The sequence below is a fragment of the Pseudochaenichthys georgianus genome, chromosome 14, assembly GCF_902827115.2.
Source record: "Pseudochaenichthys georgianus chromosome 14, fPseGeo1.2, whole genome shotgun sequence".
Taxonomy (NCBI): domain Eukaryota; kingdom Metazoa; phylum Chordata; class Actinopteri; order Perciformes; family Channichthyidae; genus Pseudochaenichthys; species Pseudochaenichthys georgianus.
The window spans coordinates 12,982,490-12,998,678 of record NC_047516.1 but is presented as its reverse complement, the minus strand read 5'-3'; the positions used below and the strand labels follow the sequence as shown (position 1 = coordinate 12,998,678).

The following is a 16,189-nucleotide window of genomic DNA, read 5'->3' as shown; positions in this document are numbered from 1 at the left end:
GCTTCTGTACTTTTAGCATTTTAGGTTGACATTCACATTTACAATATTTTCCATATTTAAAAAAAAAAAGGTTATTGCACAAACAGCTTCCTATAACAACACAATGTAACATGATGGTATTTCTGCTTGTTTTATCTGAAGGATTTAAGTTCTTTCTCCACCGCTCTGGGTCTTGTTCTTGACCTTATTGACCTTTCTCCTCAGCAGCAGCAGTGGCAGAGAACATTTGCTTACTAAAACCATGAGGTACGGACATGAAACATCGTCTTGACATGAGACAATGTACGCTGCTGGGGAAGTGACATCATGTAACGTTAAAGACACAGAGGGAGGCGACTCGAGGCGGGAACAAGACACACAGTCTGAGAAGCGGCTGACCACAGAACATTTCCTCACAACACTTCTTCAACTTTTGCCATGATTTCGGAAACTAACCATTAGATTTTTAGACACATATTACTTTGATTTTTCCTTTTTTCAACCAGGAACAAGAAACCATGACAGACAGGAAACCAGGCAGCATTAACACACACTTTCAGTCACCCACATGCAAACACACTCATTCCCAGTCAGCTGCTCATGTGGCTGAATCACAGCTGTCTCAACAAGCCCTGAAGATGGATTCAGGCCACATTTCAGAGAAGTTTTGGCACTGTAATGATTTATGGAGCACCTGCAAACCTCTTAATGAACATGCGCTTTGCCTATGCTAGTCAAATATTTTACAATCCAGGAAAATACAGTTTTTGTTTTCTTCCAGGAAATTGCAGTGAGTTGTGTGCCTCTCTAAAATGCTTAGCAGTGTTTAATAATTCATCTCGAAGCTGAGAGGTACCAAGTCCCCTAAATACTCCTCAGAGGCACCCATTTTTTTATTGTATTTATTTAGTTGCTTTTAAAAGTTTTAGTCACCCATACGTCATCACATCTTCAATTTAGTTTGGGCATGTTTGCCCGTGGAAATCAAAAAGGATGACTGCTTCATTACATAAGTTCATATCAGTTAGTCAAAGGGGAAAACACACAAGGCCTGTCATGATCTGTTCGCTACCTCAGAAATAGAATGCATTGGTCATAGATTGATTTCCTGTTAACAGACGTAATGAATGCATGCAAACTTTGTTAAAATAAGTGTCTGATTTATTTCTCATGAAATGCAGCGCAGTTGATTTACAATCACAACAAATGGAACTATATATTTTACAGGCAGTGGAAGAAAATATGCAGTTTTTTTCTGAAATGCAGATGCGACTGGAAAACAAATTTGACTCTTCATTCAAACAGGAAATCATAATCAGTTATTAAACATCACAAGTGTTTAGCTCAGTTTCCATGTACGAAGATTAAAATGACACCTTCGAGGGACCACAGACGGTGAGTAATAAGAAAACTCTGAATCATGTTTTGTTCACACCTGTAAACTCTACCATTAGATATAACTCAGAAACGTAACATCTGTAACAACAAATCTGTCTCTCAGTCATAATAAGTAAACCATGCATATTAGTTTTTCATATTTTATGCCAAAAGAAAAGTCAAAAAATATGAATAAAGCAAACAACTGTTTTTAGTTGTTGTCATTGTTGAAGAAAGCCTGAAAATCAGATGAATGTCAGTCAAGAATCGGATGTGTGGCTCTAAATCCACATGAGAACAAGACAAGACATTATTTACATAAAAGCATCTGATATGACTCTCTGTCTCAAGCTGCTGTCTTCTCGTTCCTCGATGGGGTCTTCGCTCAGGGAGTAAAATCCTGACCTCTGCTTGTGCTTCTTCTTGGTGCCCATGACATTGGGATTGAAGAGGCGGCTTATTGAATGCAGGCCCTTTGAGAGATCCGGGAACAGATCCAGCTCTTCTTTCTCAATCTGCACTATGTCCGGAGCCTTTTGAACTTTGGGTTCACCCAGCATCTCTCTCACTGTCTCAGAGATGCCCCCGTGCAGATAGTGGTAGGCCTTCTTTCCGCAGTTGTCCCTAATTTTTGGATCGGCACCGTGTTCCCCCACCAGCATGGCCATGATGTACTCCTGATCATGCAAAGCGGCAATGTGCAACGGAGTGTAACCTCCATGTGTTTTCGCATTAATGTCAATGTCCACTCCTCCTTGCCTGGATAGGTCAATAATATTCACAAGCATTTCACTGTTCCCACATTTGGCTGCCCAGTGCAGAGCGGTGAACCCTGACATGAAGTCCCTCTTCTCGGCCAGTTGGCTGTCTCTCAGCAGCAGGCCGTAAACTTGGCTCCAGTGGCCGGCGGCACACTTGACCAGCCATTCATGCTCAGCTTGCTCCAAGGGAAACAGAGAGGGGCCCCTTGTCTCCTGATCCTCTGACGCCTTGGTGCTCTTCACTGACCTCCTCAGCTGGGGCGAGCTAATGCTATTGTCCGTCTCCGCTGAACTTCTCTTGTTCCTGAAGGAGTCCAGCTTCGGGCTGTTAGGAAGATCATCTGGGTCTAATTTTAGTTTTCGGATCTGCACCATTGTAGTGCTGGGTGGCATCCTCAGAGGTAAGGCATATGGTTTGCTCTGGATCCTGGTGGGCTCATTTACCCTGCTTCCTCTTGAATCTTCATTTGTTTCCTGCTTCTGGATCTCAAAGTTTAGCACTCTTTTAACTCTAACACTCGTAAATGTGCTTCTTTGCAGTGCCTGCTGTATAGAATAAAGTATTTCGGTAGGATTGTCACTTAATTCACTTTTATCTTCTTGATCAGGCTCGGAAACAGCTGATATCTCCCCTCCTGCTGCCTCCTCAGAGCCTCCAGTCTCCTCACCCTGCACATGTGGGCGCTGCTGCTCACCTGTCTGCGGGATCTCTTTATTTTCACTCTTCTCCATACGGATCTGTTCGGTCTGGGCAACGTCCAGGAAGTGCTGATACGTTTTCCTGACGATAACGTACCGGACACCGTCGATTTCTTTGACGAAAGCGACATTGTTAACGAAAGTCTTGAAAAGCTCCTTGTTCTGTTCTTTCTCTGCGGAATCTTCGCAGTTTATGGAGTCTTTGAATTTACCCACCAAGTCGGATTTCTTCACTTGGCCCCCCTCCGCTATCAGCAGAGAAAGGACGGATTCTTGCGTCAAAATCATGATTTAATCTGTAGGATTTACGTGGATAAAAGTTAGAACTTCTACCTCCCACAGCCGCCCTGTTACTGTTACCTTTGTCCTGTGAGAGTACAGCCTCACCTGGCCGCGCACTTCTCTCCTCCCCACCTGGAGGAGTCTTTTCCGGGAGAATGCGCAGACGTGGACACAATCTGAATAATACATGCATATTTTTTTCTAAAGGCAAAGTGGCTACGAGATTACAATTGAAGACTAATAATAGCATCACATTAATTTCTCTAATAAAATAACAAATAAATTAAAACATATGTAAAATAAATCAAATAAATGTACAATAAATGTATTAAACAAGAACATGTGTTTTTATCAGCTTCAAAATGCCTACCCCAAAGACCACATACACTTTTCCCCATGATAAATTATGCACATAATAATTGCAAGAATAATAAGAATAATAATTAAAAAGTCTACTTTTATTCAAAAGCAAGGCAAGTTTATTTATAGCACCTTTCAACATGACAATTCAAAGTGCTTTACAACAATTAAAGACAGTAAGATCATTAAGAAATGGTGCAGGGGAAACACATTATTAAATGGCAAAGCATTTTCAACAACGTTTTTTTGCCCAAATATTACCATGCTTTACTAACTCTAAGATATAAAATACAGCCCTTAACATCAATAATTGGTGGGGCCCCTAAACACACAAACACAAAGTTGTAAATGTTTAATGTAAACTGGATGCCAGCATAAATCTTTGAATACAATTTACACGTCCCAAAGGTACCAGCTACACAGTAGACCAGGGATCAAAATTTGTCCAAGGGCCAAAATGTATCCAACAGACACAATCGCGGGCCAGTGATTTTTATATAGTCCAGAATGCTATGGAGCACGCTGAGGTACTGCGGACCTTTAATGTATTATCTGAAACGATGTAATAACTTTTAAAACTTGTTCCAGTCACTTGCCCCATGCATTCAGCAGCAGCAGGCCATTCACTTTGATTTTATCCCGTTATGAAATGTCATAATTTCGACAATAAAGAAATGCTACATAAACGTTATCTTGCACATTTTATCCAACCATCTCCGTTTCTAACTTTCAATATATTTTAAAAGAGATCTCTCTCTCTCACTGCGTGCGGGGGCGGGGCCTCACAGACACGCTGCACCTCTCTCTCGCTCACAGACATGCTGCAGCGCTGTGCAGTGTGCACACAGTTCTGCCGGTAATGAATATTACATTTTGTGAGGAAACTTTCCCACTAATAATTCCAATAAGTATTCCACAATGTATTCACTTCAGGTTTATGAAAGTAACTGTAATCAGATTACTCGTTACAACCCAACCCTGCTTCTAGGCTACTGTCCCGCAGCTCCTGCCTCTCTGTTGGACTCCGTCGCAGCGGGGCTACTGCTGCGGAGCGCACAAAGCAGACTCTTCACAAGGAAGGGTAACTTCTTCTTGAAGGCAGGGAAGGTTTCGCAGTACGCAGTCTACTGTCCCGCAGCTGCCGCCTCTCTGTTGGACTCCGGTACTACACCTTACTCACGACGTTGTAAAAATAAATAATGGGTGGGAGGTGAACGCTACAGTCACCCCCGTCGTGCGGGCCGGATGAGAATGTCTGGCGGGCCGGATGTGGCCTGCGGGCCGCCAGTTGGTGGTCACTGCAGTAGACTATACACACAACAACATAAACACTGATTATAATAGGAGTTAATTAAACACAATATTGGAGCAGTATCAGATTGCCTTATCTGAATGGCTGACTCACTCCTGAACAATGTGACCTCATTTAATAATTTAAAGGTCCCATGTCATGCTTTTCCGGTTATTACCCGTCCCGTGTTATGAAGGTTTTTATGCATGTAAACGGTCTGCAGAGTCAAAACTCTCAAAGTACACCCTGTAGGGAGTAAAACTCTAACACAGAAAATACCTCCCCAAAACGCCTCGTTAGAGATTTCTCATTTTCCATTGTTTACTTCCTGGGTATTCTGACGTGCGGATACCCAGAGGCCACACCCTCTGCCAGCCTTTCACGAAACAAAGCTTCCCAGACCTTTCAGCGATTCATGCCGGATATATACAGCGTAGGGCACTGAAGAACGATGCTGTTCCTACTTTGTTTGGACCAGCGGGAGATTCTGGTACACAACCTGTAAGTATTCATTGTTGTTTGTGTATTTATGATGTTTAAAACAAACAAGCTATCTACCACGACTGTTTAAATGGGTAAACGTTTTTCGGGCTACTACGTTGGGATCGCGGAGAAATGCTCTCCGCAGACCCATGCTCACAGTCTTAAAAACGTTTTTCTTACTCAATATCAAGCCACACTTATTGTTTTTACTTCGGCTGTTTGTGTGTTCTCAGGATGAGTTTAGCTTGTTTTCGCTGTATGACCGACACGGAAGCCTCCTCGCAGCAGCAACGAGCCTCTCAACGTCGCGACCAATCAGAGCACACTGGGCTCTCAGGGAGGGGGCAGGAGCTCCAACAAGCCATTTAAAGAGTGAATACACATACTATACAGAGATGCTGTATGATAAACCAATGTGAGTTTGGAAAATTGCACAGTATAAATCTATTTTAGTATACCTCAACAATGGAATTATGATCAGTAGAAATGGCCATGACATGGGACCTTTAAATATTGATGCACTCTCTAAAACGGCACAAGCAGACATAGTTGTCTACACTGAAGCGGTGATTAGGTGTTTTACTATCTCTCCCGCTGACACACATATTTGTGCTCTGCCTCTGTCGATCTGCGGTGCTGTTAGCTCATGTTCTGACTTGTAATGCATGCAGCATGAAATTCCTGGGTTGTGAACGATTGTGAATGGGAGTTCCCAAGAAGTGGCCATATTGGAACACATCTGACCCACTCAAAGATCTAACATGGACGTCAAGACAGTTCTCCTCCTACTCTAACGTACGCATACACTTTGACCGCGAAAACACCTAGAGGCTATATAAACTGCTTCAAATTAAAGATATATAAACATTTATTACGGAGGGACTTTTATATGGGGAATAAAACAGAATCTTAATAAAATAAATCGCGATTGTTCGTTAACTGTATGACACACGCTGCGCATTAGTACGCATGCGCATAACTGAAAAACCTGCCGAACCGCTGTTACGTCTGTTTATCGACTTTTTTAACCGACTAATTGTCCTTCGCTCCCAAGATAGATAGTAAAGATTAATAACACATTACTTTCCCTCTCTTGTCAAAGTCGAATTGACGAAAAATAAACGATGAATACGCCTGTCTGAGCGAAGCAGAAGTGAAGTAGCAGGGAGTCCTCTTGACGCCTAGCTTAGTAGCCTCCCTGCCCAGTTAGCAGCTCCTCTCCGTCTTGTGTCGCTCTCTTCCTATCTCTGTCAACGGCTCAGTAGTTTAGCAGTACGGAGAGACGAGGGCTGCTCCCTTTCTGCTCAGTCAGCCCAGCCAGCCCAGCCCAGCCCAGCCCAGCCCAGCCCAGCCCAGCCCAGCACAGCACACCGACACCATACATTCCACCACCATGGCTGCCACAGATGTTGACGTGTTTTCGGTAAGTAAAAGCCACGGGGTTCCTTTTTTTGGGTCCATAGCAACCGAAAATATTGCATGTGTAGCTGCAGGAATACTTGGTAGTGATTAGTAAAAGTGTGTGTGTGTGTGTGTGTGTGTGTGTGTGTGTGTGTGTGTGTGTGTGTGTGTGTGTGTGTGTGTGTGTGTGTGTGTGTGTGTGTGTGTGTGTGTGTGTGTGTGTGTGTGTGTGTGTGTGTGTGTGTGTGTGTGTGTGTGTGTGTGTGTGTGTGTGTGTGTGTGTGTGTTAGCTGCTGTGAAGCTAAGCCTCCCCCGCTTGGGAAGCCTGTAATGTGGCCGAGATGGTGGAAGTGATTTATGTGATGGAGTGGTTTTTATTTTAGACCAATTAAGATGACCCTGCATATTGTTTACTATATATTTGTCGTGTCCTGTTTGGTATTGTTCTGCCTTTCTATATCTTAGTATGTATTGCTTATGGGCGTATTAAACTGTTTACTATTGACGTTATTAGGAGTGGCCGTAAACGCAACACAGTTAGAAAGGCTACTATTATAAGTGTATTTGACGATATAAAATACCATGCTGTATTTAATATCTACATGTAGATAGCAGTTACTACAGTGTGCTGACCCCTGACATGTGTTTCAATGTAACTTCCTGTTAGGGTAATTAAACTTCACTTCTGTTGTCTCGTAATGTGATGTTTACACAACATGCCATTTTAGTTTTACCAGCCATTATGCTAAACCAGCTCTCATTACATTGCATTTGCATTAGGTTGGGTGGTCATACTATCAGATGAGAGTGGAATGTATCCTGCATTTTATTAATTGTGACAAGCCCTGTTGTCAGTCAGGTCCGGTGTGTTACAGTTCAGGGATGCAATACAGGTTTACGAAAAGAGAGTCAGCCTTCAAGTATGTCAATAATTCACACAACAAAGCATTTCAAAAGCCAATATTATGGTGACGAGGCGGATACACATTACACAGGAGGGGATTTAATTCGGGTGATTAACTTTTTGTCAGATGCTTGAAGAAATCCCTGGGGTGGTGAATTGGACAGTAAGCACACAGAGTTTTAGGGATAAAGAGATTAAGAACACACTCCAGGGCCACTCCTACCACCTCTTGGTGTAACACGTCTTGGAAGAAAGGATCCAAAAAAGGAGCATAGGATATTGCACTCTTGGCATTTCTTAAATTAGGAAGGTGTCCAAGAGGGGATGCAGGTTGCCAAGGATAATGCTGACTTGTGATTTTTTTAAATGGATCCTTTGGAATACAAAATAAGACAATTGATTAATGAGAAAAATGCTGATATTGCAGTGAAACAGGCCAGTTGAACAACATTGATAGCACAGTGTCCTGGCTGTCTGTCTGACTTCCTGCCTAACTTTCTGAACTAAATTGGACTGTATTGAACAAAGTTACTCGCCTTGCAGGTTGTGTAAAGGGCACGCTGTTAATTATGTTAAATTATTGATAGGGATGTGTGGTTGGTTGCACTGTTGACCCTCATCAATCGTATATCGTAGATTTGGTATAACTTTCTAGGACAGATCCGCACATGGCGATCAATGGAGGCAACTACCCATCTATTGTTTTCCCTCATTGATTGCATTATAGAGTGTGTAGTTAGTATAGAACATGATGCTGTTCATTTAAATGGTTATGTAATGAAATGCCCTACAACATATTTAGCATGTACAGTGCTGCTTACTGACCCCAAAGATTATTGTCTCTCCCGTGAGGCCTGCATGCATAAAATGAAATTAGCTTCATAAATTACTTAAAGGCAGGAGACAAGGAGTGAGGAATTATGTGGCAAGTTGCTTTGCACTTTAAAAAGGCAGCTTTTGCTTGTTTGTGCAGAGGGTGATGGTAACTTGTGAATATATTATCTAAATGTGTGCTTTATTCAGACTGCATTTCTTCATTTGAAACGCATTCCTGTTGTTCAGCTGCTCACAATGGACTGCAGGTTGACTGCATTGACTGTCAGCAGTGATGTTGGCTGTATAGAACATACAGGCCACAACAGCCTAAAGGCGAGTGTGTCAAATCAGATGTTGTAGATGAATGATGACAGCCAAGCTGCAGCGTCTCTGTTGAGTCAATATCCATCTATAGATTCAGTCATGCTCAGAAGACATGTAGAGTAATAGTAATGCTTTAGAATTAAAATAGCTCATTAAATATTGTTGGAAAAGTATGAATGAATATTTAGAGGCAGCTATGTTTTGATATTGAAATTCCATAATTCAGTTTGAACAAAGAATGCAAAGTTCACCATAAAACGTAGTCCGCATTGAACAGCTGTTGGCAGGATGGCCTGGAAGTTATACCTTATTCCTTTTTATGTTTAAACATTTCAGCACCTAGTGAATCTATCGACAGTCATGTGTGCTGTTGAAAGGCTTTACAGCTTCAAGTGCCTGACATTTCATTCAAATTTGCTTCACATTGGATACGAATGTGTTTTCCATCAGTATGAACAGAACAAAGGCTGCATGGAGTCACATTTCTTCAATTATTTTTGGATTCTGAGACATGCCACTTTCACAAGGCATGTGAATGCTGACATGGCTCTAGCACGGGGGGCAACGACACAAGAAACACAATGGGGGGAAAATGCATTTGCTTACTGTAGTCAAAACAACATGAGCACATGATGAATGAAATCTCTTGTTTTTCCATCTTCTTTTGAGTAATCATAGCATGACAAAATGAAAGCAGGATTTACTGCATCCAAAAAGAGTCTAGAAGAGAGTCTAGATCAGGGGTATTCAACTAAAATTCAACGAGGTCCAGTTAGAGAAAATCTCCCCATGCAAAGGTCCGGAACATCAAACTAACTTGCTTTATGAATTAGTGTGATATATATTGAAGTAGCCTGTAGCTTTATCAACGTCTGCATGTAATCAACAACTGACTGCCAATCAAATAAAGAAAGTACAATTCAAAAACAACTATTTATTGTCAATTAACATTGAACTATACAGTAAATACTGTGGCTATGTGTAATGTTCCTCTCGGGCTGCATTTAAAAATAAAATAGAGAAAATAAATAAAATAGCTTTTGAAAATATGTGCATCTGAAAAGTGCTTAATTTTAGATAAATAAAATAAAGTGTAGCAGCAGCTTGAGTTTCCCTTTTTCTTTGTTAACCGTTTCACATCATGACTTAACAGTTTCAGACGATTATAGAACAATATCAGTCTTTACACATCATAACAATTGAACAGTTTCAAAGTTTCTCTTTCTTTCCCTATTATATTGCTGTCCCTCACTCACTTTTTTTTAATTCAGTGCGAGAATTGAACTCGAGCTTGTCCTGCCAGGCTGAAATGGTGTCAGGGCCATTCTCATACACACATGCAGGTTGGTTAGCCTGCCCTGGAACGATATTTAGTTTTAATTTTGATCCTGGTGGACTGATCATATTGGGTTCTGAGACTGCTTATTTTTTGTGACCTCAGTTCTGACTTGAGAGGGAATGTTTGGTCAAACACTTTGTGTTTTGTCTCATAGTGGCGTTGTGGCACTTTTAATGAGCGCCAGTCTAGGGATGTCCCGATCACCTTTTTTTGCTCCCGATCCGATTCCGATCATTTGATTTTGACAATCTGCCGATACCGATTTTTCCCGATCCGATCTTTATACAATGCATTAAGAGAGAAAAAGGTAACCGATAACGGCTGGTCATCCAACGCGATGAATTCAGCTATCTTGGCTGTTATCTTTTTGGCCTTTTCACTGTTCTGGGGCAGTTTCTCTTTCCTTTTGAAAGTCTCTGAAAGTGTCGGTTGTTTCAGTGCCGTTACCTGAGTGGCCGCTGTGTACTCGTCGTGTTGTTGTTGGTGTTTGTTTCTCAGGTGGCGTATTAGATTGGTCGTGTTGAACGTAGCTCTGTTCTTTTCACCACGCGGAACCTCTGCCTTGCAAACATTGCATCTGGCTGTTACACTGCCTTCACTTTCAATTTTATAATACTTCCAAACTCCTGACATTTTCTCTGTCCCGACTCCCGAGTCACCAGCTGAACGTAGCCTCTCGTTAGCTTACTGCTACTATTAGACACTGCGCCCACTCTGTTGCCAGATTTGAGAGAAATAAGCAACCAGGTCTATGAAAACAAGCCCAAAGAAAGCAACACATACATGATGTTGTTTAATTTTAAACCAAAACTAAGTCCTCAGGATGACTTTAAGACGTGAACATGGTCATTTTTGTTTTGTAACCGATCCCCGATTTTTTTCCTCCCGATTCCGATCTTTTGAAAATCACGTGATTGGCTCCGATCCCCGATCACGTGATCGGATCGGGACATCTCTAAGCGCCACGGTCTCTGAACAAATGAGACACACTGGTTCTGTGGTCCCAGTGGGCAGGATGAACATGAATGAGTCCGTCCACTCAGGGTTAAAAGCTCTGTTCTCACTGTCCACTTTCCTCTTCTTGGAGAGCGCCAAGTGTAATTATTTGTCTCTCCCTGTCTGTCGCTAACGTGCCTATTCATTCTCCTCTCCGCTTCTCTCCCTGTATCACTAATTATTCTCTTCACTCACTTTCCTCTCCGCTTCTCTCTGCCGCGCTCTCGTCTCTTCTTCTGTGTTTCTCTCCCTGTATCGCTCACTCGTCTCTTTCGCCCCCTGTCGGTGGCGGTTAAAATAGAATCGCCCCGTCAAAATTGAAATCCCCTATTAATGTATTGATTATAGGTCCGGGTCCGCCTGGGTCCGGATCCGGACCGCGGTCCGCCTGTTGCCGACCCCTGGTCTAGATCTTAAATACTTATCCTTAGCGTGTGTGAAAGCTTACATGCAATGAGTTTTTACCTCTAATTGATAAAGAAATTATAGAAGTGTATCTTTTGGCTAAAACATAGCTCACAGGACAATAAAAATGATTTCATTACGATACATTATTCATCTTTCTCCTTTCAGTTTTAAAAGGGAAACTCGATTCTTGAAAAGTCATTTAAAGATAAGTCTGTCTCGTAAAACAGTTCCTCTCTCTTCCGTCTCTCATTTTTGTGTCCTTCCTCTTGGGCAGAGATGAGTGATAAGGCTGAGCAGTAATGTGGCCATTCAATGGTTTCGCGTGACTAACAGAGAAAGAAAAAGCGAGGGCATTTGATTAGATAATAAACAAAGTATTTTTTCATCTCTGAGCTTTTGAATTCCTGATGGCACACACATGACGTCCTAATCTCAACCATTTGTGCCACAACGGCATTACAGCTAGCACAAGTAGCAGCATGAGAACATATGTATAACAAAGACTGAGTTATAAGTATATTTACTGTATTGTTTGCTGTACCATTCAACACACACTATTACAATTCAAAGGACAACAGGCACTTTCATAAATCTATGTAAAGCTCATTGAACAGGAAGTGATATCAACTTTATATAAAAAGTAGTGTTGCTTAAATGTAGTTCACTTTAACACCTACACTTAGCTCGGACTGAGTTCCCCAATCTGTCCACCAACCGCATGCTGTGGTCGGTAAAAAGATGACTCGCCCTTCAAAAACCAACTGAGTATTTGTCATAGAAGTCACGATTTTTTAAAACACATGTCAGCAGTTTCATATGATGTTTTCATTAGGTATAATCCATAGTTTGGAAATGTTTGTGATCAGTTTTTTTGTCAATCAAATAATACATTTTTCCTTTAGCCATCTTTTTGTTCTCAGGTCCAAGTCATGTTGCCCCCACCCCTTTTGCTTTTGCCTCCCTGACCTTTATACCAAGGGTGGGGAACCTTTTTTCTCTCAAGGGCCATTTCAATTTTTACTATCCTCCGAGGGCCGTACAAATGATTGAACTCAACCTCTGCTTAAAAAAACTAAAATCACAGCCCATTCATTTGGCCTTTCTTTCATGCTGTGCAAAGAATAAGCAACCTCTTAATCCAGATATTTTACCATGACTCGCGCATACATGCGTGCATGGTTATGGCATGACCATGCATGGTTATGGCATGACCACCAAAACAGAAGATATGGACACAAGATGTGTGCAAATGTATTTAGCGTCCTATCCATGTGAACATGATTTAAGTGGGGGGGGGGGGGACCTAACCTCCTCTAGGGGGTCCGGGGGCATGCAAATGTTGACGTTAAAAGTATCTATCTGGTGCACTTTGAGAGCAAAATTAAGAGATCTATGGATACATCCCTCAACACCCATATGAAACAGACCTGGAAGCAGATTTTCATTTTCTTTATGGATATTTTACAAATCACTCTCCTTTTTTAAACTGTATTGTTTATTAATAACAACTTTTTTTTACTTTTATATAGTATTTTATACCAGTTTTTCCTTTATTCTCTTAATGTTGTATAACTATAATGATCATATAAAGATTTGCCTCTACCTCACTGGTTGTAGAAAAAGCTTCTTATATTTGTTAGCATAGCTAGCTAACCAGATGCTAATAACAACAAAGTTATTGACTGTACGATCAGTATGACAGATGAACAGATCGTCACTGGGCTTACAACTAAAGACACAGCCACGCAAAAACTGCGGCATGTGTACGGCTCCTTATGGGTACTGCAATTGTTGAAGTGGCGGAGCGGTATTCCGGTGACATATACCACGTGATGACACGTTAGGCTCGTGTTGTGTTCAAGGACCCTGACCTTGGCCAGGAAAAACAGGCACTCGCTTTTTTAATTATTTTGCGGTCTAGATTTCTTTAATTTTTTTATTTGCGTGTGTTTATAAATTACCTCGAGGGCCGTAACAAAGCGTCTCGCGGACCGTATACGGCCCGGAGGCCGGAGGTTCCCCACACATGCTTTATACAATGCAGTAATAAGAATATGTCATGCTTCAAAAACATGAACAATCATAAATTCTTTATAATCCTGTCTCAGTATGTACGTATATGTCTATCCATAGTGGGAAGTACCCAACAAAGTGTTCAAAGGAAAAAAATACAATTTTGAAAATATGAAATACAATCTGTCTTAATATTTAATGTGAAAACAAGCCGTTTAAGAGAAACTAGTTCACTAGTACACAAAGTGCACCTCAAGTTACACACACACACACACTCACTCACTCACTCACTCACTCACTCACTCACTCACTCACTCACTCACTCACTCACTCACTCACTCACTCACTCACTCACTCACTCACTCACTCACTCACTCACTCACTCACTCACTCACTCACTCACATATACATACACACACACACATATACATACATGCTCTAGCAGTGTGTGTCCCTGTCTGTCAGGTTACTGCTGTCTGTCAGGGGGAGGCTCACTGAGGCTGCAAACACAAGTCAGACTCAAATCAGGTGGGAATGGAGGCCAGAAGGCAAGAGGGAATCTGAGGAGGGGATAAAGAGACAGCAGGAGAGAGGATGACTCGGAGGAGAATTTCAGGTCATGTTTGAGCTTTTCCCCAAAAGTGATGGGTGCAGAAAACATTTCGGGTTTGCCCTCAGTTTATGTCGGGTTAGATCTGTGTCACATAACTTTCAGTAAGATGATGCTACAGATTATGCCTTGAGCTGATATGGTATTTAGCCATACAAGTAATTTGTAAATACTTGTTTGTTACATTGAGTTGAAATTCAAATTCTGGACAAATGTATTTTCAAACTGGGAGGTAGGGGCAGAATAAAAGATGGAAAAGACGTGAGGCCAAGATACAGCGTGAGGTGCATGCTGGAAGTTTGGCTTATCGATTTGGTCTGCTTATCAACATGGTTAGCGGTTAGAGCTGCAGTGGTTCTTATAAAGTCATACCTCACATAGGAACGCATAAAGATGCTTTTATTTCTAGACAAGTTTGACTTGCACTCCCCTAGGATATCATTATAACGGATGTTGGACGCAAATAAACGTACACAAATCTCATTGCGAATCAGAGAAAAGAGATGCCCCTCACAACTCATCAGAAAATCATCATGTTTTAAAGTTATCCAGGGACTACTTTGCCTATCACAATTTGCTAAATAAAATAAGTACTTTTTTTTACTTCATAGATTAGATAATCAATCATGTTATCAGCAACATAATAAAAAAAATACATCTACAAAGTCATTAAACATTGACTTGAACGATCTACAACGACAGCTGGCACTGTTATAGTCATTCAGAGCGTGGGAGTATATAGGCTACACATCATGTAGCTGCATTTATTTGACTTATTTTCACAGGAGAAATGTTGACTTATTGTAATAAAAGCACATTTGTTACTTATTACGTTAACAACGGCTCTGTTCTGTTCAAGTGTCTCGGTAAGCGATGACAGTGCGACAGCATGCACAATACCAGAACCCTGAAAGTGAGAAGACTGTGAAAAAGGCCTACTGCTAACAGAAAGAAGCTTTTCACTTCAGCCAGCTACAAACACACAGCATTGTGAACTAGCTTATATGGTTTGTGCCTCATTTGACTTTGAGCCACCTGGGGCCCCTATGTGAAGCCATTTCCTGTTCGCCTGGTGATACTGAGGCCTGAGAACTGCTGTTGTTTCCTCACTCTGACACAGCTAACCAGAAGCTTTTCATTCCTCTCATACTTTACGCTGCTGCTCTTTACTTCTCTGAACTAGCTTTGGGTGGTAGACAGATGCCTGGTTACTCATTCATAACTGATGTTTGTTGTCATTAAATGTAAATATTTGTGGAACTTAGTCAATCAGGTTTATTTTTAGCTTTGTGATGAATGGTTCATGTCACACAGTTTGCTCTGCGCAGAGCTTCGAAAGAGGGAAACATTTATTTATTTTTATGAACTATGCAACCAAACTATAACCAAGAACATAAATGACCAAATATGGAGATGTTTTCACATGACAACAGTGATATGTTGTTGCTCTAACACAGGGATTCTCAAACCTTTTTCAATAATGTACCCCCTTTGAAAAACAAAATTGAGCCAAGTACCCTCTGATCAGCGCAAAAACAATTTGTTAGGGAAAAAAAGCCTATATAAAGAGGTACAGTACCGCCTTGCGCCATCAGTGTCTGATTTATTAACACAAAAACCTTGTAACTGAGAAACACTTAAATGCTACATTTCAAATGTTTACAATCCATCACTAAATGCATGGCCAACCAATTTGAATATCATGCAATAACACTAAGACGACATTAGTTGCTGATCTTTTTAATAAGTTGTACTTACAATTTAGTGAGAAACATGGACTTGTGCTTCACTGAGGATCTGGATCTGGATTAATACTGAGCAGAACCCAGAGGTATCACGATCAGTGGGGGATGGATGATCCCCGCTAAATGTCTCTTAAAATTTTCCGGAAGCACTCCACGGTTTCTGCGATGACAGCTTCTTCTGGTAGCAAGTTCCACTCTCTGATTGTTCTCGGAAAGAAGGAGTATTTAAGAGTGTCACTAGTTGCGAAAATTCGCTCGAAGTTTAAAGAGTTGGCTTTGTGGGTTGCACTTCTTCTAACTGGCTCTAGGTACATTGATGCATCAATGGCTGAGATGTTATGGACAATCTTGAAGAAGAGAACCAAACGAGCTAATCGCCGCCTTTCACTTAATTCCACCCA

The 16,189-nt window shown here is 41.3% G+C and overlaps 2 protein-coding genes across 2 annotated transcripts in view; one reads left to right on the top strand and one right to left on the bottom strand.

The window, feature by feature from the left end:
• Positions 1 to 852: 852 nt before the first annotated feature.
• Positions 853 to 5,496, bottom strand: LOC117458683 (ankyrin repeat domain-containing protein SOWAHA). Its single transcript, XM_034099300.2, has one exon. It carries the CDS (start codon positions 3,102 to 3,104, stop codon positions 1,671 to 1,673), a length of 1,434 nt encoding a protein of 477 aa, XP_033955191.1. The 5' UTR covers positions 3,105 to 5,496; the 3' UTR covers positions 853 to 1,670.
• A 1,002-nt stretch (positions 5,497 to 6,498) lies between these two features.
• Positions 6,499 to 16,189, top strand: part of septin8a (septin 8a) — a 49,140-nt gene continuing 39,449 nt past the window's right edge. The window contains 1 exon segment of the mRNA XM_034099301.2: positions 6,499 to 6,655. Within this exon segment, the coding sequence (XP_033955192.1) occupies positions 6,626 to 6,655 (30 nt within the window). The 5' untranslated portion in view covers positions 6,499 to 6,625.

Bases quoted from the DNA above. Each gene is read 5' to 3' on its own strand.
- LOC117458683 (XM_034099300.2), bottom strand. From the start codon at position 3,104: ATGATTTTGACGCAAGAATCCGTCCTTTCTCTGCTGATAGCGGAGGGG.